The 26,216-nt window shown below is 42.2% G+C and overlaps 1 protein-coding gene across 1 annotated transcript in view; it reads left to right on the plus strand.

Moving 5' to 3' along the window:
• Nucleotides 1-26,216, plus strand: part of LOC122788066 (supervillin-like) — a 1,698,127-nt gene that overhangs the window by 1,634,180 nt on the left and 37,731 nt on the right. Inside the window, exon 29 of the mRNA XM_044054988.1 lies at nucleotides 3,599-3,732. Within this exon, the coding sequence (XP_043910923.1) occupies nucleotides 3,599-3,732 (134 nt within the window). The remainder of the gene's footprint in view (nucleotides 1-3,598; nucleotides 3,733-26,216) is intronic.

Genomic DNA, 26,216 nt, shown 5'->3' on the forward strand with positions numbered 1-26,216 from the left:
TTATCAATTTTGTGTTTTTTCAGCACTCTTACAAGGATGTTAATGACCTTTTGCTGGGCGTCATTTGACACAGGCGGTGTAGAGAACACCTGTAGTGGTTCAGGGCAGCAGCATTTCTGATATCTACCACTGCCACCTTGAGGAAGGAAGTTGTCACTGTCTCCATCACTGTGAGCATATGAGGATTTCATGCTAGTGTCACCCTTCAAGCCTTCATAGTTTTGTCATTCTAGGAACTTGATTTTTGAATTATGTCTTTCTTCTGTATAAAAATTCAGTCATAGGTTCCGCTCCAAGGATGTATACCATCCAATGCCCTTTTATCTTAAAAACAAGCCAGTCTAGTAAAAGATGCATGGCACATTTGTAATGTCAACAGTGACCTTCGTTGGAGTTTGTGTGGATTCTGCAGTGCATCATTTGCCAGGAATAGTTGCTGCAGCTTTTTATTTCCAGATAGGTTCATAGGTAGGTACTAGGCTATTGGCCCTAGGGTCTATATAAGCCTAGCCAAAAGGTACCCTGGTGTTCACCACCCAAGAAAATTATTTTCCTGTGCCACTGTCGAACAGAGCCACAGAAGTGATCCCCAGGGTGAATTTCCTATCTCCCATCCAATCATCAAGATTTTTCTTGAAGAGTGCTAATGAGGAGCTTTGTTTGATATAGATAGGTAGTTTGTTCCAGAGTATGGGAAGTCTCTGGGACAGGAATCTATCCGTCCAGCATGTTCTGTTTATTGTGGTGACGAGGTTTAGGTCCCTAGAGCATGTAGCTCGTAGGGATTGGGATTTCTTTTAAGTGGAGCATGTCTAAAAGCTCTGGGTTTGACATAGCTTTGTGTTTTAGGCAGAGATCACCTCTGAGTAGGTGATATGCGACAGAGTAAAGCTGCAGTTTTTTGAGACGGTCTGCATAGGGCATCTGTTTGAGGCCGGTAATCCTCTTTGTGAGGTATTTCTATGGCCTTTCCAGTTGTTGTAGATGTCTTGTGAGGTACATAGGGGCATTATACTCTATAATGGGTCTAATGAGTGACGAGTAGAGGGGAACAATGACCTCTTTTTTCCTGGATGAGAAACCTTTTGTGATGAGGTGTGCAATGTAGAAGGATTTCTTGACTACTGTGGCAATGTGATTATCAAAGGAGAGACTACTGTCCACCTGTGTCCCAAGGTCTCTTACCACACTTTCGGTGTTAAGTAGACTACCGCCTATGTGGTAGTTCATGGGTACAGAGGTTTTTACCAAAAGGGATGACAGTGCACTTTTTGGCATTGAGCTTGAGGCCATGGCTTTGACACCAGGCATCTGTCTCAGCGAGGCCCTTTTGTAGGATGTCCACATCTTTGGAGTTTTGATTATGGCTCCTAGTTTGCAGTCATCTGTGAACTTCATTAGCCAAATATCTTCTGTGTTAGCCTGTACTTCAGAGAAGTAGATACCAAACAGGAGAGGACCCAGGACTGAACCCTGTGGTACTCCACTTGTCACTGGTCTGAAGTTAGATTTGGAGTCTGCTACTTTCACAGTGTGGGTTCTGTCAGTGAGCCAGTTGGCAACCCATCTTGTGACATAGGGATTTATACCTAGTTTAGTGAGTTTATCTATAATTCCAGAGTGGGGGATGGTGTCAAAAGCCTTGGCGAGATCTAGATAGGCTGTGTGAACCACCTTACCCTCATCTACGGCTTTGGTGACTACTTCAAAGAAGTCTATCAGGTTTAGGAGACATGATCTGCCTTTTACAAACCTGAACTGTGTGGGGTCCAGAGTTTGGAGATTACCAATGTCATTGTTTATAAGTTCCATGATGATACGTTCCATAGCCTTGCAAACCAGGCTTGTTAGGCTAATGGGGCGGTAGTTTCCAGGGTCTGTCTATCCCCTTTGTGGAGTGGGATAACCGTCGCTGTGCGCCATTCAGTGGGCACATAGCCTGAGGTGAGGCTATGATTGAACATCATACTTAGGTGGGGTGCCAGTTCATTTTGTAGTTCCTGTAGAACGCAGCCTGGGATGTTGACAGGTCCCATGGATGCTGTGTTCTTGGCTTTGGAGAGTGTGTTTTTTACCTGAGCAGCCATGATTACAGGAACTTTGCATTCTTCTGGTATAGAGATGGGCTCTTTAGGGGATGACAGGGGGTAAAGTTAGCACTGAACCTATCTGCCAGGATGTTGGCAATATCAGTTGGTTCTGTATATTTAGTGCCATTGTGCTGTAACTCAGAACAGATTTGAGTGTTTCCATTGAGATTCTTGACAGTAACAATTTACACATTTATACATTTACAAAGCTTCTCTACTGGCATGCATAAGAGTAAATTGAATTGCCTTGAGAACAGACTTGAGATATGTCAAGAACTTCCAGAACTCTCCTCATTTTGAGCATGGGTGTGAGAACTAGGTGCAACATTTAGGTCGAATGACCCGGTGTCTGTTTCATGTCAACATGGTAACACTGTGTTCATTCAAAAAGAAATGCATGCTTGAAGGGAGCTGTTTTAGGGCATTAAAGAGTGCAGTTTTCTGTTCAAAAGCACTCTGCTTATTTCCAGGTTTTTAATAAGGCTGGGGACAGCCTGTAAGTATAAAGATGTCTTCTCGTCTCCTTACTAGCAAATCTGACCAACAGCTGACTGTAGATGGCTTATCTTCCTCTCCTCCCCAAAGGTGTAAGGCAATCGGTGCAGTTTTTAGAAGAAGTGTTTGATTTAGTCTTCACAGATAGAATCCATGTCCATATGACATATGCATTTAGCCAGTAACAGTAAATCTTAGATAATGACTGCATTCATCCACTGACACTGCATCTTGGGTAATGACACTGGCATTTACACATGCCTGTCTGTGATGGTGGCATCATCTGTTTTTTCTTATACTCCACCTGTACCAACTGCAGTCATCTGAGATACCAAATCTATGCGGAGGGTAGAATTATCTATAATACAGAGTCCTCTAAAGCTAGGGACAAGTAACTCCACATCTAATTCTCTTCTGTTTGTGTCTCTGGAAGGAACCTTTCTTCTGTGCAACCATACTGTAATGGTTGTCTGTGTCATGGTTTTATGAACATACTCACTTGTTGATTGCATAGGTTAATGGAAAATAAGACCGTTTTGGTTATGACCTAGATTGGGAAACAAGAGATGTTAAACAGGCATGGCATGTGGAAATTGTAATACCCAAAGATAATCATTACTTGCTTTTTCATTTTTTCTCTCTTCACTGTGGGGTTTATCTCTCCTGTACTCTGAAAATGGGCACTCAGACTACCTTGGTTAGCAGCTGCAAATACATACATACATGAATCAATTAGTGAATAAAATGAATGTGTTGTATTCTTGGACAGTAAGCCATTTATTAGAGACCCGTAAGGTTCCTTTGGTGATTATCTGATTGTATTAATTCACTTTAATTCTGTGGCACCCCAAAAAATGTTAGTCTTTGCACGAGGCATGAAAAGGACAGTATACAACATTGTAATCAGGAAGATGTCCTGAATAACATGTTATTAACAACATTGTAATCAGGAAGATGTCCTGAATAACATGTTATTAATGATGCACACCTGTATGTGTATGTTTTGACTGTAGGTGTCCTCATGAGCTCGGCTTCACCAGTAGTAGCCTGGTAACAGTCCGTGAAATGGATGAAGGCTTAGAGACAACAGAGTTCTGGGCATGCTTTGGACAGAAGGACCGGAAAGCATATGATTGCATGCTGAGAGGTAAGCAAACAATATGCTACTGAGGGCGTACTGCTGACTGAGAAAGTAAAGCGCACCTTGTCCTGTGTGCTTGTCTGTGCCATGTTTGTTTAGAACACTTGCCTTTCTTGTTTGTTGTGAGTATGAGCCATTTTCTTTTATTGTCGATGTTGTAGGAGTATTTTCACAATGAAATCATATTCGTTTGTTTTATTTTTCTAGACATTGTGCCTCAGCTCAACAGCAGTGATTATTTGACTATGTACTGTTAAGCTGCAGAATAAATTGACTCTACATAAGTCATCCCATGAGCCTTTACATAAGTCATCTCATCATGAGCCTTTGCACATATAATGCCTCTAGCCCTTGCACTTGTCACACCACGAGCCCTTGCACACGTTGTACCATGAGCCCTTGCACACTTTGCTCCATGAGCCCTTGCACACATTGCACCACGAACCCTTGCACACATTACACCACGAGCCCTTGCACACATCACACCACTGGTCCTTGCACAAGCCACACCAGGAGTCCTTGCACAAGCCACACCATGAGCCTTTATACCCAAGTGCTGATTTGAATTTATTAAATCTCTGAGTCTGCCAAGTAGTATATGCTGGTGTCATAGTCTAAACCAAGCAGGCGTTGATTAAGGCCAGTGCTGCACCACCAAAGAGAATCTGGATGTTGGAAAAGCAGAGATGAAAATCCTTAATGAGAATGTTCATTACAGAACATAATTTATAGTAAGTTTGTAGTCTTACGGAAGTAATAGGACACCATTAGTTCCTGCATGTAAATCTGAGGAGCAGGCTTCAAAGAAGACTAGGGGTCTGGTAAGGTTGTAGCGGACTGCTTAGCTTAGGCCACTTTTTGGTGCATGTGCCACCTCACCTGGATGACCATGTAGTGCTTAGGAAACATGCTCCAGGTACCAGTCCACAGCTGTCACTCACCAGGTCAGGGTAAAACAAGTGAGCATCGTGGGTTCTTGTTCAAGCAGCTTTATTGTATGCAAACACATCCTGAATGAGGTTATGTAACTTTAACTTATAAACAGATTACCTATCATGCACATGGATGTTAGCATTCTGGCTGCACCTTCAAAATGGCAGTGAAGCTAACACATGCTCGGAATTTATACGCACACACAGATCTTGGCAATGCTTCTTTAAGGTACAAACACACCTGCTATTCTACATCTTCTCTGAGAAAATGGGTTAGACATTGTCACTGATATTAGGTTGGGAGGGTGGCCTAATGGTTAAGGTATTAAGGTGTTTGCCTTAAACACAAGGTGCAAGGTTTGAGTCTCACAAGGGATAATTGGCTGAGCTTAAAATGGCTCGCAAGGGCAGTTAGCTTAGTACTAACCTATGAACCTATCAACTACAAAATTAATAAATATACAATTTACACAGGAGTCATTTTCATCATGCAAATACACAAAGCTAGTTACATTTATATATATTTATATGACTATATTATGTCCAAGTTACTCTGTATTTCACAGTGGGCTTTGAAATATGGCCATATCATGTGACACAAAATTTGGGATCTGATTTAGCAACTGGGATTGTCTCTGCTGACTGATCAGTCTTAGGAACCCTGGGATCAGGGTTGCCAGACGTCCCTATTTGGGCGGGACTGTCCTGAGATCAGCAGCCTGATCCCGAGTCCCGCCCTGCTGGTTTAAATCCCAGCCAGCCTCAGCTTTGCTTTTTTTTTTTATTGGCCTGTATACCTGGCATACGGGCCAATCAAAAATCGCTAAAGACAGAGCTACTTGTGTTGAATGCAGAACTGCAATGCATTAAACATTAAACAGGAAGCTCCGTGAGCTGCAGTTAGAACAGTTGTTGTTCAATGTCCGCTGTTCCGCATTTTTTTTTTTTTTTTTTTTTTGTCCCTACCTGGCTGTTTGGAAATCTGGCAACCCTGCCTGGGATCATCTGCCGGAACAGTATCAGGAGTCAAGACATGTTCTGGAACAGGAATATCATCTAGATTGTTCTGAGAGTCTTTATCACAGGTATGATGCTGCAATATTGGCTCTGCTACAGGAAGATGTTTGCGATTTCTGTTTTACTCCACACCCTTGGGTTTAACAAAATAGGATCTCGGCTCTACATAAATACTTGTTACTTGACCAATCCGGTCAAAACCTTTTCCTGTTTGTATCCTCACTGTCTCTCTCTTCAGTGGACGAAGAAATTTGCTTGACTTGTCATAGCTGGACTTTTGGAAAGAATGCTTTCTAGATAACTGGGCTTTGATTGCTTGGTTGTTCTTCGCTTTAGGCCTCAATAAACTAGAACTGGTCTTCCTAGATGGAAGTCTCTGAGCAGCCAAGTCAAGTATATCCTCACAGGGGTATGTTTCTGAGACTGAGTAAGTTAAAACGACATTGGTATTATCATGCTTTGACTCCTCAAGTAATTGCTTTGCACTCTGTACTGCATGTTCAGCAAGTCTATTCAATTGCAGATACTCTGGACTATTAGTAACATGTACAAAGTCCCATTCTCTGGCAAGTTTTTGGAACATTTGACTGGTGAATTGCGTACCATTGTCAGAGATTAATTTCTGTGGACTGCCATAGACTGAGAAATTGCATTTCAACTTCATGACTGTAGTAGAAGTTAAATTAGGTAGTACATCAATCTTGAACCAGTTTGAATAAGAGTTTGCCAGTACCAAGTAATGTTGATTTGTTCCACTCGAATATGTCAGTAGCTACAATTGACGAAGGGAGATCAGGAATTTGACTTGGCTAAAGTGGCTCTCTTTGCAATTGCACTTTAGTACTATTACATACTGAACAGGAAGAAAGTGCTCTGTCAATGTCTTTTGCTGGAGAAGTCCAAAATACTGGTCCTCCTGCTCTTCTCTTAGTAAATCCGGAACCTGGGTGACCACGATGCAAAAGCTGGATATATTCGTGTTGTAAGGAAGCAGGAACAACAATTTTTGGACCTTTGAAAATAATGCCTTCTTCCATCAGCATCTCATTTCTGTAAGGAAGGTAAGACTGCACTTGTGGTACACTAGATTGCTTTGACAGCCATCCAACACTGATACAGTGATTGAGCTTTTACGAAACTGGCTCATTTACTGTATGAGCTCTTAGCTCTTCAAGTCTTGTGGTAGAAAACTTATGCACTTCCATGACATCAAAATCAAAATGCTCTGCGTGAAGCTGTTCCATTGTAATCTTAGGTGCTCTTGATAAACTATCAGCCAGATAAAGAAGTTTGCCTTTTGTATAGATCATTTTGAAGTTGTACTTTTGCAATTTGAGCATCATTCTTTGTAATCTTGCTGGAGCTAAATACATAGGCTTCTTTAAAATAGTAACTAAAGGTTAGTGATCAGTTTCAATCTGGATTTCTCGATCATAGATATAATCATGAAACTTGGAACATGCAAACACTATTGCCAAAAGTTCTTGCTCAATTTGAGCATATTGCATCTTAGCCTGGGTAAGTGTTCTAGATGCATAGGCTACTGGCCTGCCTTCTTGAAGTATAACCGCACCTAAACCAAATTATGAAGCAGCACAGGAAAGAGTCACTGGTTTGTTGACATCATAGTATCATAATGTTGGGGGTGGTAGCAATTTTCTGCTTAAGAACTTCAAATGCTGTCTTGTGCTGGTCTAGCCATGACCAAGTAACAGTTTTACATGTGAGCTCTCTCAAAGGCACTGTCAACTCACTGAAGTCTGGGTTAAACTTACCTAATTGACCATATGAAGAAAACGTTGTAGAGCTTGCACATTATCTGGTGCTGGCATTTCAAGAATGGCCGCTTGCTTGGACGGGTCTGGTCTCAAGCCCATACTTGTAAACAAATGACCTACATATGTAACGTCTGGTAGTCTGAATTTGCACTTCAAGGGATTGAACTTTGTTCACTTCACACGCTCTGTCTAGAACTCTAAAGATTTCTGCCATGCTCTGCCTCGTCATTGCCTCCGACCAATATATCATCTACTATTATGGCACATGGATAACCCAAAAAAATTTGCTCCATTGCATGCTGAAAGACTTCATTTGCAGAATGTATTCCAAATGGCATCCTAAGGATTCTACGTCTTCCAAATAGGGTACTGAATGTAGTTAGTAATGAAGATTTGTGATCAAGCATCACTTGCCAAAATGATTTCTTTGCATCTAAGACAGAAAAAACAGTGGCATTCGGTATCAGAGCTGCAACCTCTACGACTGTATGCATGGGAGGATGCAGTCTTTTTAATGCTTTGTTCAAATCTCTTGGGTCAATGCATATTCTGATATCATCTGAGCCTTTTTTCTGAGCTGCTACCATGGACAACACCCATTCGGTAGGTTCTGTTAACTGTAGAAATTACACCTTGCTGCACAATTTTGTCAAACTGAGCTTTGACCCTCTGTTGTATAGCTATCAGGACTCTCCTTGCTGGTCTGACAACTGGGCTGATTTCTGGGTCTAATTTCATAGAATACACAACTGGAAGTTTGCCCAACTTGTCATCAAAAATATCAGCATACTCTGAAAAAATAGCATTGGTAAAGCTGGAACTAGGACATGTCCGTATCTGCTGAACTATTTTGGTAAAAGAAAGCAGATTCATTTTCAAAACTGTCTTGAGACCCAATAATGACTGCACAGGTCTTCGAACCACATAAAACAATAGGCTATAACAGCTCTTAACAAAAACAGAATTATTTTGCAAGTAGGCAAGTGCATGGCCCTAAAAAATATGAATAAATAGCAAAAATGGCCAGCACAGTAAATGACAGAATGATTTTTATTACAAAAACATACCGGTTTTGGCTACATGCCTTCTTCAGTGTTGTTACATTCACAATAATGATTAACTTTTTAAATATTTGTTGCACCAATCACTTCATTCACATCATGAATAATTTATTAGATTTAGAAAATGCATTTTATACGGCTCATATAATTTCTTGTGAGCAAATATAAATGCTATACTATGATGAAATATCAAATGCGTAGATGACTATAAATATATTTAAAGATGTAATATTGATCAGAAAAAATTATACCAATTAAATAGTCTATATGTAATATTACATTATAAATATTCTATTAACAGCCTGTAAAAAATAATACAGATGTAATTAATAATAACATTCTTGGAGATGAATTAAGCTCCACCAAATGAAACAGAATTATGGTCAGTACTGTATAAAAAAAATAAAAAAATAAGAAAAGCCTGCTATTTTATTCTTCTGTATAGCCCTGGATTTAATACTTTTTTGATATATTTAGCTGAACATGTGTTAACTAAAAATGTGTTCTATTTTGATGATAAATGTTAGCTACAGCTAAAGGGTACTGCGATGGGTGCATCTTTTGCACCCATCTATGCGGATCTGTTTATGGGCTAATTTGAACAACAAATGATCTATGATTGTGACCACAACTTATTTTTGGATAAAATTGATATCTGGCGAAGATATGTTGACGATTGTTGGCTAATTTGGAGAGATGATTTTAGCTATTTCCAAGAATCCATTGAATATCACAACGAAAACAAGTGGGGAATTGAATTTACGGTTCACTATGACACTAAATTCATCTCTTTTTTTTGGATGTCCAAGTAACTCATTTAGATGATGGTACACTGTCCAGTGATTTTCATAGAAAACGGTTAAGCTCGAATAATCTGCTACTTGCCTCATGTTGTCATCCTAAACATATTGTACGCAATATTCCGAAATCCTATTTTTTTAGGATATGTCATATTTGTTCTAATACTCAGACCTTCGAAAATCAAAGTCTTGACCTTGTGAATAGATTTTGTAACAGAGGGTATAATTGACATTGTTATTCAGGCCAGTACATTAGCACGTATGCCGGATAGGAATACTTTGTTACAATGTCACCAACATGATAATAATAATGTTATGAGTTTTGTTACGACATACACGTGTAACACAAATAGATTTGGTAACTTGATCCGTAAACATTGGAACATCCTTATGGCTGATGAATGTCTTTCATGTTTATTGGGGGACAGGTGTCATTTTTCTTTTAGAAGAGGAGTTACATAGGGGGGTATCCTGAATCAATATAAATATGGTTTAAGATCGGGTACATCACAACAAGGCACCTTTGAAGGTGGGGTTCTTGTTGGTTGCATTCCATATGGACACTACTCTTTTTGTAGGCATGTCAGTCAGACTAAGGAGTTTACTAGAAGGAATACGCCAACAATTTTTCATATCAAAATATTTGGCAACTGCAGTTCAGATTGGATTATATATCTTGCAACTAGTAATTGTTCAGCCTTTTATATTGGCCAAACATCTCATCCACTCAAATTACAAATTTCTGAACATGAGTGCGATTAGAAATAAAAATGTATCCAATGCTTTATATAAGCATTTTATTCAGCATTCAACAGCTCATTTCAAATTTACTATCATTGATAGAATTATGGGAAATAGAAATATGAAGGCTGGCTGGCATAACATGCTAAACACAAAGGAACATACATGGACTATTAAACTTGGTGGGATTTTTTCCCCAGGTTTAAATGAACATCTTTAATGACAGTTCATAGGTAGGTACTAGGCTATCTGCCCGAAGGCATTTATAAGCCTAGCCAGAGTGTGTCGGCTATTGCCGCCCCATCGATTAATTAACTGATCCTCTGTCAAACAGAGCCAGTTAAGTGATCCCAGGGGTGTATTTTCTGTTACCCATCCACTTGTCAAGGTTTCTCTTTAAGAGTGTTAGTGAGGGGCTCTGCCTAATGTAGTTTGAAATTTTGTTCCAAAGCATGGGGAGTCTCTGTGACAGGAATCTATCCCTCCAGCATGTTCTGTTTATTGTTGTGGCGAGGTTTAGCTCACTAGAGCGTGTGGCTCACAGTGACTTGAATTTCTTTAGGTGGAGCATGTCCATCAATTCTGAGTTGGACATGGCTTTGTAAGTCAAGCAGAGATCACCTCTGAGTAAGTGATAAGCCACTGAGTACAGCCAGAGTTTTTTCAGTCTGGCTGCATAGGACATATGTTTGAGGCCAATAATCCTCTTGGTGAGGTACTTTTGTGGTCTCTCCAGCTGTTGGAAGTGTCTTGTGAGGTACATCCCAAATGGGGCATTGTACTCTGATGGGTGATGAGTAGAGGTGCACTGTAACCTCTTTATTTCTAGATGCGAACCCTTTAGTAATTAGATGGGCCACATAGGAGGATTTCCTAACTACTTTGGCAATATAATTGTCAAAGGCGAGATTACTATCTACCTGGGTCCCCAGATCTCTTATTACCTCTTCTGTATTAAGGGGGCTGCCACCTCTGTGGTAATTCGTGGGTGTTTTGTTTTTCCCAAACGGGATGACTATGCATTTTTTGGCATTTAGCTTGAGGCCATGACTTTGACACCAGGTGTCCGTCTCAGTAAGGCCCTTTTGGAGGATGTCCGTGTCAGCCGGAGAGTCAATTATGGCTCCCAGTTTGCAGTCATCGGTGATCTTGCTTAGCCATAGTCCTCTTGTGTTTGCCTGTTTCTGAGAGGTATATGCCAAACAGTAGGGGTCCCAGGACCGAGCCTTGCGGGACACCACTTATGACTGGTTTAGAGTTGGACCAGGAGCCCGCTATTCTACCACGTGAGTTCTGTCTGTAGCCAGTTGACAACCCATATCGTGACGTAGGGGTTTATGTTCAGGCTGGTGAGTTTTTCTGTAATACTCGAGTGGGGAATGATGTAGAAAGCCTTGGCAAGGTCAAGGTAGGCTGCGTGAACAACCTTTCCCTTGTCTATGGCCTTGGTGACTGTCTCGAAGAAGTCAACCAGGTTTACTAGGCATGATCTGCCCTTAACAAACCCGAACTGGGTCGAGTCAAGTGTTTGGAGGTTCCCAATGTCTTTGTTAATGAGTTCCATGATGATGCACTTCATAGCCTTGCAGACCAGGCTAGTCTAGCTTATGGGGCGATACCAGGGTCAGTTGTGGTCCTTCCATTGTGGAGTGGAATAACCGTTGCTGTGCGCCATTCTATGGGCACATAGCCTGTAGAGAGGATGAGGTTGAACAGCATGTTTAAGTGGGGGGTTAGTTTGTTCTGTAGTTCATGCAAGACGCAGCCTGGGACACCATCCGGTCCCATTGACGCTGTCTTTTTGGCTTTTGAAAGGGCTATTTTCACCTGTGCGTCTGTGATTTCTGGGACACTACACTTTTCTGGTATTGTTGTGGGCTCTTTTGGGGGTGAGAGGGGAGTGAAGTTTGCAATGAATCTATCTGCCAGGATGTTGGCAATATCAGTAGGTTCAGTATATTTTGTGCTATTTTGTACTAGGTCAGTGCATATCTGCGAGTTGCCACTTAGATTCTTAACATAGTTAAAGAAGGCTTTGTGGTTATCTTTTGAATCATTGGCTATTTTTCTTTCAAAGTTAGCCTTGGATGATTTTATGAGGGACCTTAGTTTCTTACTGATACTGATCAGGGATGTCTTTCCTTCTTGGGATTTGCTTTTTTTCTGAACTAGTTTCCGCCTCCTAGTAGGGCCACATAATTCACAGTTGTGAATTATGTGGCCCTACTTAACTGTATTTTTATTCCAACACTATTTATGAATTTTGTACACTGAAAATTTGTGTTTCTATGGTATTTGTATACATGTGATTTTCACATTTTTGATAACATTTTTTACAGGCTGTTAATAGAATATTTATAATGTAATATTATATATATAGGCTATTTAATTGATATCATTTTTTTCTGATCAATATTACATCTTTGACTAAATATATTTAATTATTGTCATCTACACATTTGATATTTCATCAAAGTATAGCATTTATATTTGCTCACAAGAAATTATATGAGCCGTATAAAATGCATTTTCTAAATGTAATAAATTATTCATGATGTGAATGAAGTGATTGGAGCAACAAATATTTAAAAAGTGAATCATTATTGTGACTAGAACAACACTGAAGAAGGCGTATAGCTGAAACCAATAAGTTTTTGTAATAAAAATCATTCTCTCATGCACTGTGCTGTCCATTTTTGTTATTTATAATCCGCGGTGGTGGTGCTGCGGTAGCGTTGTCGCCTCACAGTAAGACGCTGGCCGGTTCGACTCTCAGCTAGAGTGTCTTCTGCGTGAATGGGCATACCTTCGTTGAAGGTTGTGCATTAGGGCCGGCAACTCAGCAGGTAAAAATCAACTGCCAATCATTAGCGGACCGGTATTCCGCTATGGCGACCCCTAACTGGGAAAAGCCGAAAGGCACAACAACATAACAGCTCTTGGCCATATAACATGAAAAGACTACTGAGCTTTCAGTTTGAATTTCTTGACCTCATTAAGCTACAAGTTTTGTAAAACTAGTCACTTTTAGTTGCTCACCACCTCTGACTCCTACAAAAGTATCTGCAGACATGACATTACATTTTGAACCAGTGTCTACATTAAGCTCAGTAGATTTACCATTGATCCGGACAGTACAAAACACTTCATTTCTTGCCAATAACTCTGCTGCATCAAGCTTTACACCAATCACTGATACACCATCTACGTAGAAAGCAGACTGTTGAGGTCTGTTTGCTTAACTTGCGTTTTGGAGTGACCCTTCTTTGTAACTGTGTGAGGCTTACTCGATTTACAAAATCTTTGACAGTGGTTCCATTTCTTACACTTGTGACACTGCTGACCAAATGCTATGCACTTTTGTCTTCTGGACTCATGGCTGGCACCACAATTGCGACAGTTAACAAAAAAGCTTGATTTGGGTTTTGCTGATTCACTCTTATGCTGTACTGAGCAACATCTGTTTTGTACTAGGTACCCTTGGTTCTGCACTGAGCATGCTCCTTGTTCTTGGAATGTGCTAGAAGACTACAAGTTTTACCTGGACGTCCCTCATGGGCTGCTGCTGCTGCCACATGCACAGGCCTGGTTTTGCCTGTCATATTGCATGCTGTCTACATGAGCTCTGAAGCCAACTGAAACCATGCTCTTATCACTAGCAAGCATATTTGTGTGCCTTTCTGTAACTTCATAAATCTGACTAATCTCAGTGGCTTTACTCAGCATTAAATCACTTGTCACGAAGCAAAATCCTTCTCACAACAGCATTATTAATACCACACACGAGTCTGTCCTTTACTAACTCATCCTTTAAATCACCAGACCTACATGTTTTAGCCTTGTTTATCAGGTCAGTAATGTAAGCTGCAAGTTTCCCCTTGCTTTTGATCTCTTATGTAAAAATAAAATACCTCTAGTGTAATATTAGTCTGGCAGTTGCACATTTCTCTGAATTTGCGTTTTAAACATTTGGGGGGGGGGTCTTCCCTTGATTCAGCCTGCACAACAACATGACGAGTTTCTCCTTCACCTTCATACAAGGCTGATGCATAGACAAATGAACACTCCCTTTCAGTGGCTTCTGACGCTTCTAGGTTCGGCAAAATGAATGCTGTGGTACATGCATCTTTATCAGAATAAGCTGCTTGTATAAATATATTGTATTCTTGCTCAAATATTCACCAGTTCTCTGCCGTATTCTGATCAAACACAAGTGGTTGTGGCTTGTGAAATCTGTCTGCCATATTGACATATCTCAGTGAAAACTCTTGCAAATATGCACGAACACGCACTTATGCATACATGTATACATGTGCTTGAAATTTATGCCAGTACTTATAACAACACAATGAGCCTTTGTATAACTGAATTTCATGAAATAAGTTTCCTGGGCACTGAAACACTTTTAAATCTCTTTACTATAAAGCCACTTGCCTTGAAATTATTTTACTATAAGAGACATTTATCTTGCAAAGGCAGTAATGCTAAAGTCATATATCATCATTTTACTGTACGAGCCTTTGTGTTGTAATTGCTTTAATGCCAAAGCCTTTATCAACATTTTGCTGCCAAAGTCATTTATCACCATTTTAAGAAACATTTCGAACAACTGCACAGTGCGAATAAACTAACCAATAGAAGCTGAGGGCAACACTACAACTTGTGAGAGATGCACTTATATTGCCAAACTGGAAGCAAAGCTGTCTTCACCATAGACTGGATTAGACAGTCAACAGGAGAAGCTAAACACTTGCACCACACCACACTCATCACATAGTCCCTCAAAACCTACACCACCAAAACACACACATAGAAACACAAAACACACACCTACATTCACAGAGGCTCTCAATAAAAACCTGTCCAAGCATCAGGGACCTCCAAAGCAGCAACGCAAGCAAACTCCACACCCCCAACACAACCCAAATGACACATAGCCCACAAACTCTGTGTGCCACTCAACCACAGGCCATAAGGCATAATGTACCCAGCACTCTAGTCATAGGTGACTCTATAGTCAGGCACACTAATGTTCCACTCACCAGGCTAAACAAGGAGAAAGTTACTGTCAGCTGCCTGTCAGGTGCCAGGATCCACAACATAATGCACGCACTCAGGTCACTCCACAACAAGTACAAATATGAAACTGTCATTGTCCATGTTGGTGTGAATGACCTGAGACGTATCTCCCTGGACTACATGAAAAGAGACATGGAGGAGCTCTCCGATCTTGTAGCCCAGGCAGGTATGACCCTGGCCCTAGCATCCTGCCATCACCCAGAATGATGCCACAGTACAAGGACAAAATGATTGACTTCAACAATTGCTAAGCTTCTGGTGTCATTCTAAGGGGATCCAGTATTTGTGTGCCTGGGACGACATGATCGACAGACCATGATGCTTTGCCAGAGATGGCTTGCACCTGTCGCCCTTGGGATTCTGGATACTGGCTAAGGCTCTTGCCACCCCCTATAGTGCCTTTTTTTAGGCAAGGTTCAAATGACAAATTCACCACTGTAACAGGTACAAGCAAGCAAAATCTGAGGGTAATGCTACTCAATGCTAGAAGTCTAAACCTCAAAATGCACTCACTTGATGCACTTCTTAAAATGGCGAACATCAACATCTGTGCAGTGACAGAGACTTGGTTCAAAGCTCCAGAGTGCACCCCTGCATTACCAGGCTATAATTCATACCACACCTTTCGGCCACCTAACCCAGAATGAAGCACTAAAGGTGGAGGTGTGTCCATATTCATTAAGGATATCCACACCTCCAGGCTAGTTGAATAGCATAATGCATCTGAGATTATCCAAGTGCAACTAACTCTGGGCAAGACTGCAATCCAAACTGTAGCTTGCTACAGACCCCCCACCATGCCCCAGGATTCCCACTCCTCATTTCTTGATACACTGGAAAGTATTAGGGTACAACCTAACACCCTAATAATGGGCGATTTCCACTACCCCACGATTAACTGAGAAAACTACTCATGTACCAACTCTTTTGCTCAACGTTTTCAGGAATTCATAAATTCCAACACCTTGGATCAACTTATTCACACCCCCACCAGGGGCAGTAATATCCTAGACCTGGTCATTACCAACATGGGCAAACTACAGAATGAACTGGTACCCTACCTAAGTACCATGTTCAGTCATAGCCTCACTTCAGACTTTGTGCCCACACCAGAAGTCAATTCCTCGTTGGTCAGATCCGACCACAAGCTAATCACCCTAGACATCCGCATCCCTCCCCCACCCCCAGTTAGGGAAACCACCATAAAAAACTTCGCCAAAGCCAACTTCAAACTTCTTAAGACAGAACTGGCAAACTTCATGACACCCATGCAGATGGACAATAGAGCTGAATCCTACACAAATGCACTTTATAAGCACTTACACGAGTGCATGGCTCATCCTATCCCTAATAGAACCAAGATGCTATCCTCCAAAAAAAGGAAGCCGATCTGGTGGTCCTCTGCCATAAACAAACTATACAACAGAAGAAAGAAACTGTTGCAAAAAAAGAGTAAAATCCCATGACTGGAGAAATGCTCTGGTCAACCTCAATAAGAAGCTGAGATCCCTCATAAAATCCTCCAAAGCTAGTTACGAAAACAAAATTGCCACTGACTCTAAAGACAACCACAAAGCATTCTATAGCTATGTCAAGAATCTCAATGGCAACACTCAGATCTGCTCTGAATTACAGCACAATGGCACTAAATATACAGAACCAACTGATATTGCCAGCATCCTGGCAGATAGGTTCAGTGCTAACTTTACCCCCCTCTCACCCCCTAGAGAGCCCATCTCTATACCAGAAGAATGCAAAGTTCCTGTAATCACGGCTGCACAGGTAAAAAACACACTCTCCAAAGCCAAGAACATAGCATCCATGGGACCTGACAATATCCCAGGCTGCATTCTACACAAACTACAGAATGAACTGGTACCCTACCTAAGTACCATGTTCAGTCATAGCCTCACTTCAGGCTTTGTGCCCACTGAATGGCACACCGTGATGGTTATCCCACTCCACAAAGGGAGAGCCATGACAGACCCTGGGAACTACCGCCCCATTAGCCTGATGAGCCTGGTCTGCAAGGCCATGAACGTATCATCATGGAACTCATAAACAAAGACATTGGAAATCTCCAAACTCTGGACCCTACCCAGTTTGGATTTGTAAAAGGTAGATCATGTCTCCTAAACCTAAGAAGTCACCAAAGCCATAGATGAGGGTAAGGTGGTTCACACAGCTTATCTAGATCTCGCCAAGGCTTTCAACACCATCCCCCACTCTGGAATTATAGATAAGCTCACTAAACTGGGTATAAATCCCTATGTCACAAGATGGGTTGCCAACTGGCTCTTGGACAGAACCCACACTGTGAAAGTAGCAGGCTCCAAATCCGACTTCAGACCAGTGAAAAGTGGAGTACCACAGGGTTCAGTCCTGGGTCGTCTCCTGTTTGGTATCTACTTCTCTGAAGTACAGGCTAACACAGAAGGTCTTTGGCTAATGAAGTTCGCAGATGACTGCAAACTAGGAGCCATAATCAAAACTCCTAACAATGTGGACAAACTACAAAAGGGCCCCTCTGAGACAGATACCTGGTGTCAAAGCCATGGCCTCAAGCTCAATACCAAAAAGTGCATTGTCATCCCCTTTGGTAAAAACTCTGTACCCATGAACTACCACATAGCTGGTAGTCTACTTAATGCCAAAAATGTAATAAAAGACCTTGGGACACAGGTGGACAGTAGTCTCTCCTTTGATAATCACATCGCCACAGTGGTCAGGATATCCTTCTACGTGGCTCACCTCATCACAAAAGGTTTCTCATCCAGAAAAAAAGAGGTCATTGTTCCCCTCTACTCATCACTCATTAGACCCATTATAGAGTACAATGCTCCTTTTGGTATGTACCTCACAAGACAACAACTGGAAAGGCCACAGAAATACCTCACAAAGAGGATTACTGGCCTCAAACAGATGCCCTACGCAGACCGTCTCAAAAAACTCCAGCTTTACTCCGTCGCATATCGCCTACTCAGTGGCGATCTCTGTCTAACATACAAAGATATGTCAAACCCAGAGCTGTTGGACATGCTCCACTTAAAGAAATCCCAATCCCTCCAAGCTACATGCTCTAGTGACCTAAACCGCCAGACTGAGTGAGCAGACTCATAGTGGTGGCTTGCTGAGTGGCAGATATGGGAAATATAAAAAGATTTAAAAAGAATCCCCCCGAGTATACTTTCAGACTCCCTCATCACAGTTCTTGCCTTCCCCTGGTTCTGAGAGAAAGGGTAGACTTTATGATTAGGGCAGTGGATTGGATTTGTTTTCCCTTTAATGGTACAGAAAATACCAGATGCTGTTATATCTTTCCTTTTGATCAGCATCGGTATCAAAATCAACGTCTCTTTTTCCTATTGTGTACGTGGGGCCAGTGTATCGCATCAGCATTGACCAGATTCCATATCATCTGTCAAAATACAGAGTGAGAGAGTGGACCAAAAGTCTGCCATTTTGCCCCATAACTTCTGTGAGGGGCCTGCTTTCATGATGTTAGGTCTTTTGCAGTTTAGGAAACTATTCCACAAGAAGCCCTCTCAGGTGGTGTGATGACAGCTCGCCCTATTTCAGGATCCCGTAGGAGTCCCAGAGGTCACTGAAGCTACCAGAAAGGCTTTTACTCACTAATCATTTTCTGCTAAGTAGAAGAGGTTTTATTTTTATTTATCCTTTGTTGAACAGATTAGTCCCACTACCCTTGTGGTCTGTCTTCAGGGCAGACCCAAGGTGGTGTTTTATAATCCTGGGAGAAATTTGTCCAGGGAAGTGGTGAACTTCCCTTACCCTTTTCAATAGGGGTTATGAGATCTTTTACACCCATCAGCTACCAATTCAAGCAGATGCACCTCGGTTTAACGCCTCATCCAAAAGACAATGTACTCAGGAGTGCAGCACCTGACTTTTGCTGCACTGCAGTGCCAAAAATCTAGTCATGTGGAGTGGGAATAGAACCTACAGCCATTTTGTCTTCCCAGAACCAAAGGAGAGTGTGCTGTTTGTTGCACCAAGGATTCATGGACAGAGAGGAGTCCTACGTCACCTCATCTGGTTAGTTTGCAGGTGATTCTAACTATCATAGGCACCTCTTTGATTTGGGGCTCAGTTGTTCCAGGGTTACTTTGCATGTTTTTGGCATTTCTACATCATGACTGTGCCTTTCCTCATAAGCTAATCACCCTTGACATCCACATCCCTCCCCTACCCCCCCAGTAAGGAAACCTCCATAAAAACTTCTCCAAAGCCAACTTCATGCTACTCAAGTCAGAAGTGACAAACTTCATGACACCCATGTAGATGGGAACTGAAAGTTCAACTGCTGAATCCTGCACCAAGGCACTGTACGAGCACATCCACTCATGCGTGAATCGTGCCATCCCAAATAGAATCAAGACCCTCTCCTCCAAAAAAAGTAAGCCAATCTGGTGGTCCCCTGCCATAAACAAACTTTACAACAAAAGGAAGAAACTGTTGCAGAAAAGAGGAAAATCCCGGGATGCAAAAAACTCCCTTACCAGCCTCAGTAAGAAGCTGAGATCCCTCATAAAATCCTCTAAAGCTAGTTATGAAAATAAAATTGCCAAAGATTCCAAAGACAACCACAAGGCATTCTACAGCTATGTCAAGAATCTAAATAGCAATACTCAGATCTACTCTGAGCTAAAGAAGAATGGCATTAAATGTACTGATCCCAAGGATATTGTTAATATCCTGGCAGATCGATTCAGTGCCAACTTCACCCCACCTCTCACCCCTTAAAGGGCCCATCTCAGTACCGAAAGATTGCCAAATTCCAGTAATAATGGCCACACAAGTAAAAAAACGCACTCTCCAAAGCTAAGAATACAGCATCCATGGGACCAGACATCCCGGGGCTGTGTACTACATGAACTAAAAAATTAACTGGCATCTCACCTAAGTGTCATGTTTAATCATAGCCTCACCTCAGGCTTCGTGCCCACTGAGTGGTGCACAGCTACAGTTATCCCTCTCCACAAGGGGGGATCCACCTTGGATCCTGGGAACTCTCGCCCCATCAGTCTGATGAGCCTGATCTGCAGGGCCATGGAATGTATTATCATGGAACTTATAAACAAAGACATTGGCAACCTTCAAACACTGCACCCCACCCAGTCTGGGTTCGTGAAGGGCCGATCTTGTCTCCGAAACCTGATTGACTTCTTTGAATCAGTCTCCAGAGCTGTGGCCGAGAGTAAGGCAGTCCACACAGCCTATCTGGACCTCACCAAGGCCTTCAACACCATCCCCCACTCTGGAATCGTAGTTAAACTTACTAAGCTGGGCATTGATCCCCATCTCACTCGATGGGTTACCAACTGTCTTACTGACAGAACCCACACTGTAAAAGTAACCGACTCCAAATCCAACTCCAGACAAGTGGAGTACCTCAGGGTTCAGTCCTGGGACCGCTCTTGTTTGGCATCTACTTCTCTGAAGTACAGGCCAACACTAAGGGACTCTGGCTAACAAAGTTTGCAGATGACTGCAAACTGGGAGCCATTATTGAATCCCCAAATGATGTGGATATTCTACAAAAGGGCCTTACAGAAACAGATGCTTGGTGCCAGAGCCATGGGCTCAAGCTTAGTGCCAAGAAATGTATAGTTATCCCCTTTGGGAAAAAACATGTACCCATGAATTACCACATAGGTGGCAGTGCACTAAACACCAAAAGTGTGATAAGAGACTAAGAGACACAGGTGGACAGTGGTCTCATCTTCGATAACCACATCACCACAACAGTCAGAAAATCCTATGTGACACACCTCATCATTAAGGGCTTTTCATCCAGAAAAAAGGAGGTCATTGTCCCACTGTACTCATCCCTCATTAGACCCATTATAGAATACAACGCCCCATTTGGTATGTACCTCTCAAGACATCTGCAACAACTGGAAAGATTACAGAAATACCTCACTAAAATAATCACAGGCCTAAAGCAGATGCCCTATGCTGACCATCTAAAAAAACTCCAGCTATACTCTGTCACATATCGTCTACTCAGAGGCGATCTCTGCTCAACATACAAACCCAGAGCTGTTGGACATGCTACACTTAAATCCCAATCCCTCAGAGCCACACGCTCTAGGGATCTAAACCATGTCATCACAATGAACAAAACATGCTGGAGGGATAGGTTCCTGACCCAGAGACTCCCCAGACTCTGGAATAGACTGCCCATACATGTCAAGCAGAGCGCCTCTTTGGCCCTCTTCAAAAGGAACCTTGATGATTGGATGGGAGTTAGGAAATTCACCCCAGGGATCACATCAGTTGCCCTGCTAGACAGGGGTCCAGGGAAATAAATATTGTGGAAAGAAATATCCAGGGAATTGTTGTGCCTAGGCTTGTATAGGCCCTAAGGCTGATAGCTTAGTACCAACCTATGGTGCTTCAAGTTTGAGTGGCACTTGCCTGTCTCCCCTTCAAACAGGGTGGTTCAGGTGTTGTCATGTCTGTCACGTGGAAAACACTTCTCTCATTGGGCATTTCCTCTGCCCACAGGGCCTTCGAAATGGAGGCTGTTATGTGTATGGAGTTGTAAATGGCCTTTAACAAAGACTGGATGGTGTTTGGGACAAGTCTGTATTTCCTTCCAAAGCTGGCTTTTGAATTGTCCTTATACTAATTCATTTATATACTTGTTTACTTTCCTGGGACAAAGTCAGGGAGGGTGGACAGAGAAACCTTCAGTATCATAACTCAGGAAGAGACTGGTTGTTTCTCTCCTTTGCTGTGGGAAGGTTGATCTTGCAATGGCTTAAGTAAAGTGGACTTAAAGTAAACTCTCTCCAGGTGGCCTGCTGACTGCATTATCCACTGCAGTAATGATCTGGCTTCTTCAGATGTCTGTCTTCAAAAATGTCACTGTTGTGGACATTTGTGGGATGGTCATTTGGTCAGTGGTTCACAGATACTACAGGTATTAGTGCTTGGAATGTGATCCCAGAATCCGAGTTTCATTTTATATTTCAGTGCTTAGGAGATGGACTGTTCATTATTTTTGTCCTGTCTCTGGCTCTGTCCTCCTAAGGAGGTTTAATACAGTTCTACTGGATAGTGACCTTCTCAGGAGCTCACACCTGCAGTGTCAAGTATAGCAGGTATGTGCTCACAAGGTTATTTCATCTGCACTAAGACCCTCTGCAGTGTGCACTTTTCACCATCTCACCATCTTCATGTCCATCCAGCATCTGTGGTGGATTTTTTCCAATTGGAAGAGGCTACAGGTTCATATTCTTGTGTTTCCTGTGTCTCACATGTTGTGTTCATTCTGCATGGGGGGGGGGGGGGGGAATCATGAGGTTGGATTGCATACTCTTAGTCTTGTGAATGACAGTATAAATCAGGTCATTCACCATATACGTTTCCCTGAACTTGAGAGCAAACGTAGCATCAGTGCAGTATCAGAATTGTGCTGAGCAGGGGATATCAGAAGAGGAAATTTCTAGCAGTTAATCCACTGCAATTAGCCTTCTTATAGATAACTGATAAGATGTGTACTTGTCTGTTATTTTCCAATGGAGTTCCATAGGACATAGTACTGGGACAGGTTCCATTTAATGTACAGTACAGTAAGGCATAATACTTGAAACACATTTTCTTGTCATTGGAGACTCAATAGTGAGACACAGGGATGTCCCACTCACCAGGTTGGACAAGGAGAATGTCAGTCAGCTGCCTGTCCAGTGCCAGGTTTCATCAGATCACACATGCACTCAGATCTCTTAGCAACAAGTACCATTATGACTCTGTCATAGGTCATGTTGGTGTGAATGACCGGAGGCATACCCCACTGGACTATATGAAGATAGACATGATGAGCACTCTGAGTACATGTCCCAGGCAGGTATGTCCTTAGCCTTGAGCAGCATCCTACCCTCACCTAGAATGACACCACAGTATAAACAAAAAATGATTGATTTAATAATTGTCTCAGTTTTTGGTGTCAAAGGGGATCCAGTTCCTGTCAGCGTGAGAAGCCATGTTCGACAAACCTCGCTGCTTTGCCAAAGACGGTTTGCACCTGGCACCTGTAGGCTTTTGGCTACTGGAAATGGCTGTTGCCTTCCCCATAGTGCTTTTTTTTAGGCAAGGTCTCTAAAACAACATTATCAATGTGAAATTAACCAGTCAGAACAAAATAAGGGTCATGCTGCTAAATGCTAGGAGCTTAAACCACAAATTGCACTCCCTGGGAGCACTTCTATCACTAGAAGATGTAGATGTCTGTGCAGTCACAGAAACCTGCTTCAAGGCCTCAGAAAGTACCCCAGCCTTGCAAGGCTAAAATGCCTTCCACACCTTTAGACCGCAAAATGAATTTGTGAAGACCAAAGGAGGTGGTTTTTCAGTCTATATTAGAGATAAATTCACCTCCTGTCTTGTTAGACTGGACAACTCCATGGAGTTACTCCAGGTCCAGGTTGCACTGGGTATGACCGCCATTCAAGTCAAAGCCAGTTACAAATCCCCCCTCCATGGCTCAGAATGCTCACAAAGCCTACTTCACAAAACTGGAGACAATCCAAATGTTACCAAACACACTGGTTATGGGGGATTTCAATTATTCCACCATGAACTTTGAAACCTACATTGCCCCTAACTCACTAGCACAAAAGTTCCTTGACTTTCTTAATTCAAATGCCCTGGAACAAATTGTACATACCCCAGCAAAGGGAACAAGCATTCTGGATCATGGTCTTCACCAACATGGCAAACAGATGCACTGCCATGACTGTCGGGGCCCTCATTAGTTAAAACTGACCATGAATCAGTCACCTTTGAGCTGGCACTAACACCAGAACTCTCAAAAGGTGAAATCAGATTAAAAAACTTCACCAAGGCAAACTATACCTTCCTAATGTAGGTATAAAGGCATTCCAAGCACCACCCCAAGCTGGAAGTAGAAACTACACCAAAGCTTACACTAAAGCCCTGTACAGTCGCATAAGTGTAAAAACTCGGCTGTTCCAGAAAGAATCAAAGTCAGAGCCCCAGCTGAAAACAAGCCGCCATAGTGGATATCCAGCATCAACCAACTTTACAATCAACACAAAAATCTGCTGTCCAAGAATACAAAGCCAGAGCCCCAGCTGAAAACAAGCTGCCATGATGGACATCCAGCATCAACCAACTTTACAATAAACACAAAAAGCTGATGTCCAAGAATACAAAGTCAGAGCCCCAGCTGAAAACAAGCTGCCATGGTGGACATCCAGCATCAACAAACTTTACAATAAACACAAAAAGCTGATGTCCAAGAATACAAAGCCAAGGCCCCAACAATTGAAAAGCACCATCCTCAGCCTCAACAGACAAATACAAAAACTGGGTCAAATCCTCCAAGGGCTTTTGAGGAAAAACGTGGCAGGTACAGCCAAGGATAACTATAAGGCCTTTTACTACTATGTACATAACCTAAAGGGTAGGACCCAAGCATGTGCCGAACTAGTGGCCAACAGTATCACACACACTGACCCACAGAGATAGGAAACCTGCTAGGGGATAGGTTTGGAGAAAATTTCAGTCCCTTATCACTTCCTAACTTACAATAAATCTTCCCCCAAACTTCCCTCCCACCCCACATATCTGAAGAGCAGGCCCTCAAAGCCTTGTTCAAGGGGGAAAAACAGCTTCTGTGGGACCAGACAACATCCCAGGCTGTCTTCTAAACAGGTTAAAACATGAACTAGCATCACCACTAAGTACCCTTTTCAATCATAGTCTAACCACAGACTTTGTTCTTGCGGAATGAAGAACAGCAACAGTTATTCCCCTCCACAAAGGTGGCCTAGCAACAGACCCGGGGAATTACAGACCCATAAACCTGACAGTCTCATCTATAAGGCCATGAAACATATCATTGTGGACCTCATAAATAAAGACATAAGTGACCTCCAAATGCTGGATCCTGCCCAGTTCAGCTTCGTGAGAGCATATCCTGCCTGTTAAATTTGGTGGATTTCTTTGAAAATGTGACCAAGGCCATTAATGAGGGCAGATCGTGCACACAGCATACCTCAACATGGAAAAGGTTTTTGACACAATCCCACATTCAGGCATTACCAATAAACCTAGCAAACTGAATGTAAACCCCTTTGTTGCAAGATGGGTTGCCAACTAGCTCACATCAACCAGAAGACCTGTTACCAGTGGGGTGCCACAGGGGTCAGTGCTGAGCCCCCCTATTGTTTGGTATATACTTCTCAGAAGTTAGGTCAAAACTAAGGGGTTGTGGCTGACCAAGTTTGCAGATGACTGCAAACTAGGTGCAATCATTGAATCCCCAAATGATGTTGGTATACTCCAGGAGGGTCTCATGCAGGCTAGCGACTGGTGTATTATTCATGGTCTCAAACTGAATGCAGAGAAATGCATCATCATTCCCTTCAGCACAAACCATGTCCCCTCACACTATCAAATCAATCTCTAAGTACCCATGAAGTGGTAAGATGTTGACTGTGAGCTTAAATTTGACCACCATGTATCTTCTGTAGTAAGGAAATCTTTCAGTATGGCACACTTGATTAGTAAATGCATTGCCTGGAGAGCAAAATAAGTTATAACCCCGTATATTCTTATCAGGCCCATAATTGTGTATGACACACTGTTTGGCATGTACCATACTAAGCACCTGCAGAAATTAGGGAGACCTCAGAGGTTTCTAACAAAGAAGGTCAAGGGTCTCCAGCATGTGCCTTACACAAATCGACTAAAGTCTCTGTCACTATACTCCGTATTGTATACACTTCTTAGGGGAGACTTATGCCTGACCTACAGAGCAGTCCAAGACCCACACCTAATGAACTTGCTACTTATCTGTAAATCAAATGGGACTAGGGTTTACCTATTCCAGGGACCTAAATATGGCCTGCAACGTAAATAGGGCATGCTGGAGGGACAGATTTATCTCCTAGTGACTGCCTCATCTTTGGAACAGGCTACCAATTCATGTGAAACAGAGCACCTTTATGACGCTCTTCAAGAGGAACCTGGATGAGTGGATGGAGCACCATAAATTCTTACTGAAAATAGAGCCCTCAGCCCTCCAAG

This window comes from Protopterus annectens, chromosome 13.part0 (genome assembly GCF_019279795.1).
Source record: "Protopterus annectens isolate FY-2018-M chromosome 13.part0, PAN1.0, whole genome shotgun sequence".
Classification (NCBI taxonomy): Eukaryota; Metazoa; Chordata; order Ceratodontiformes; family Protopteridae; genus Protopterus; species Protopterus annectens.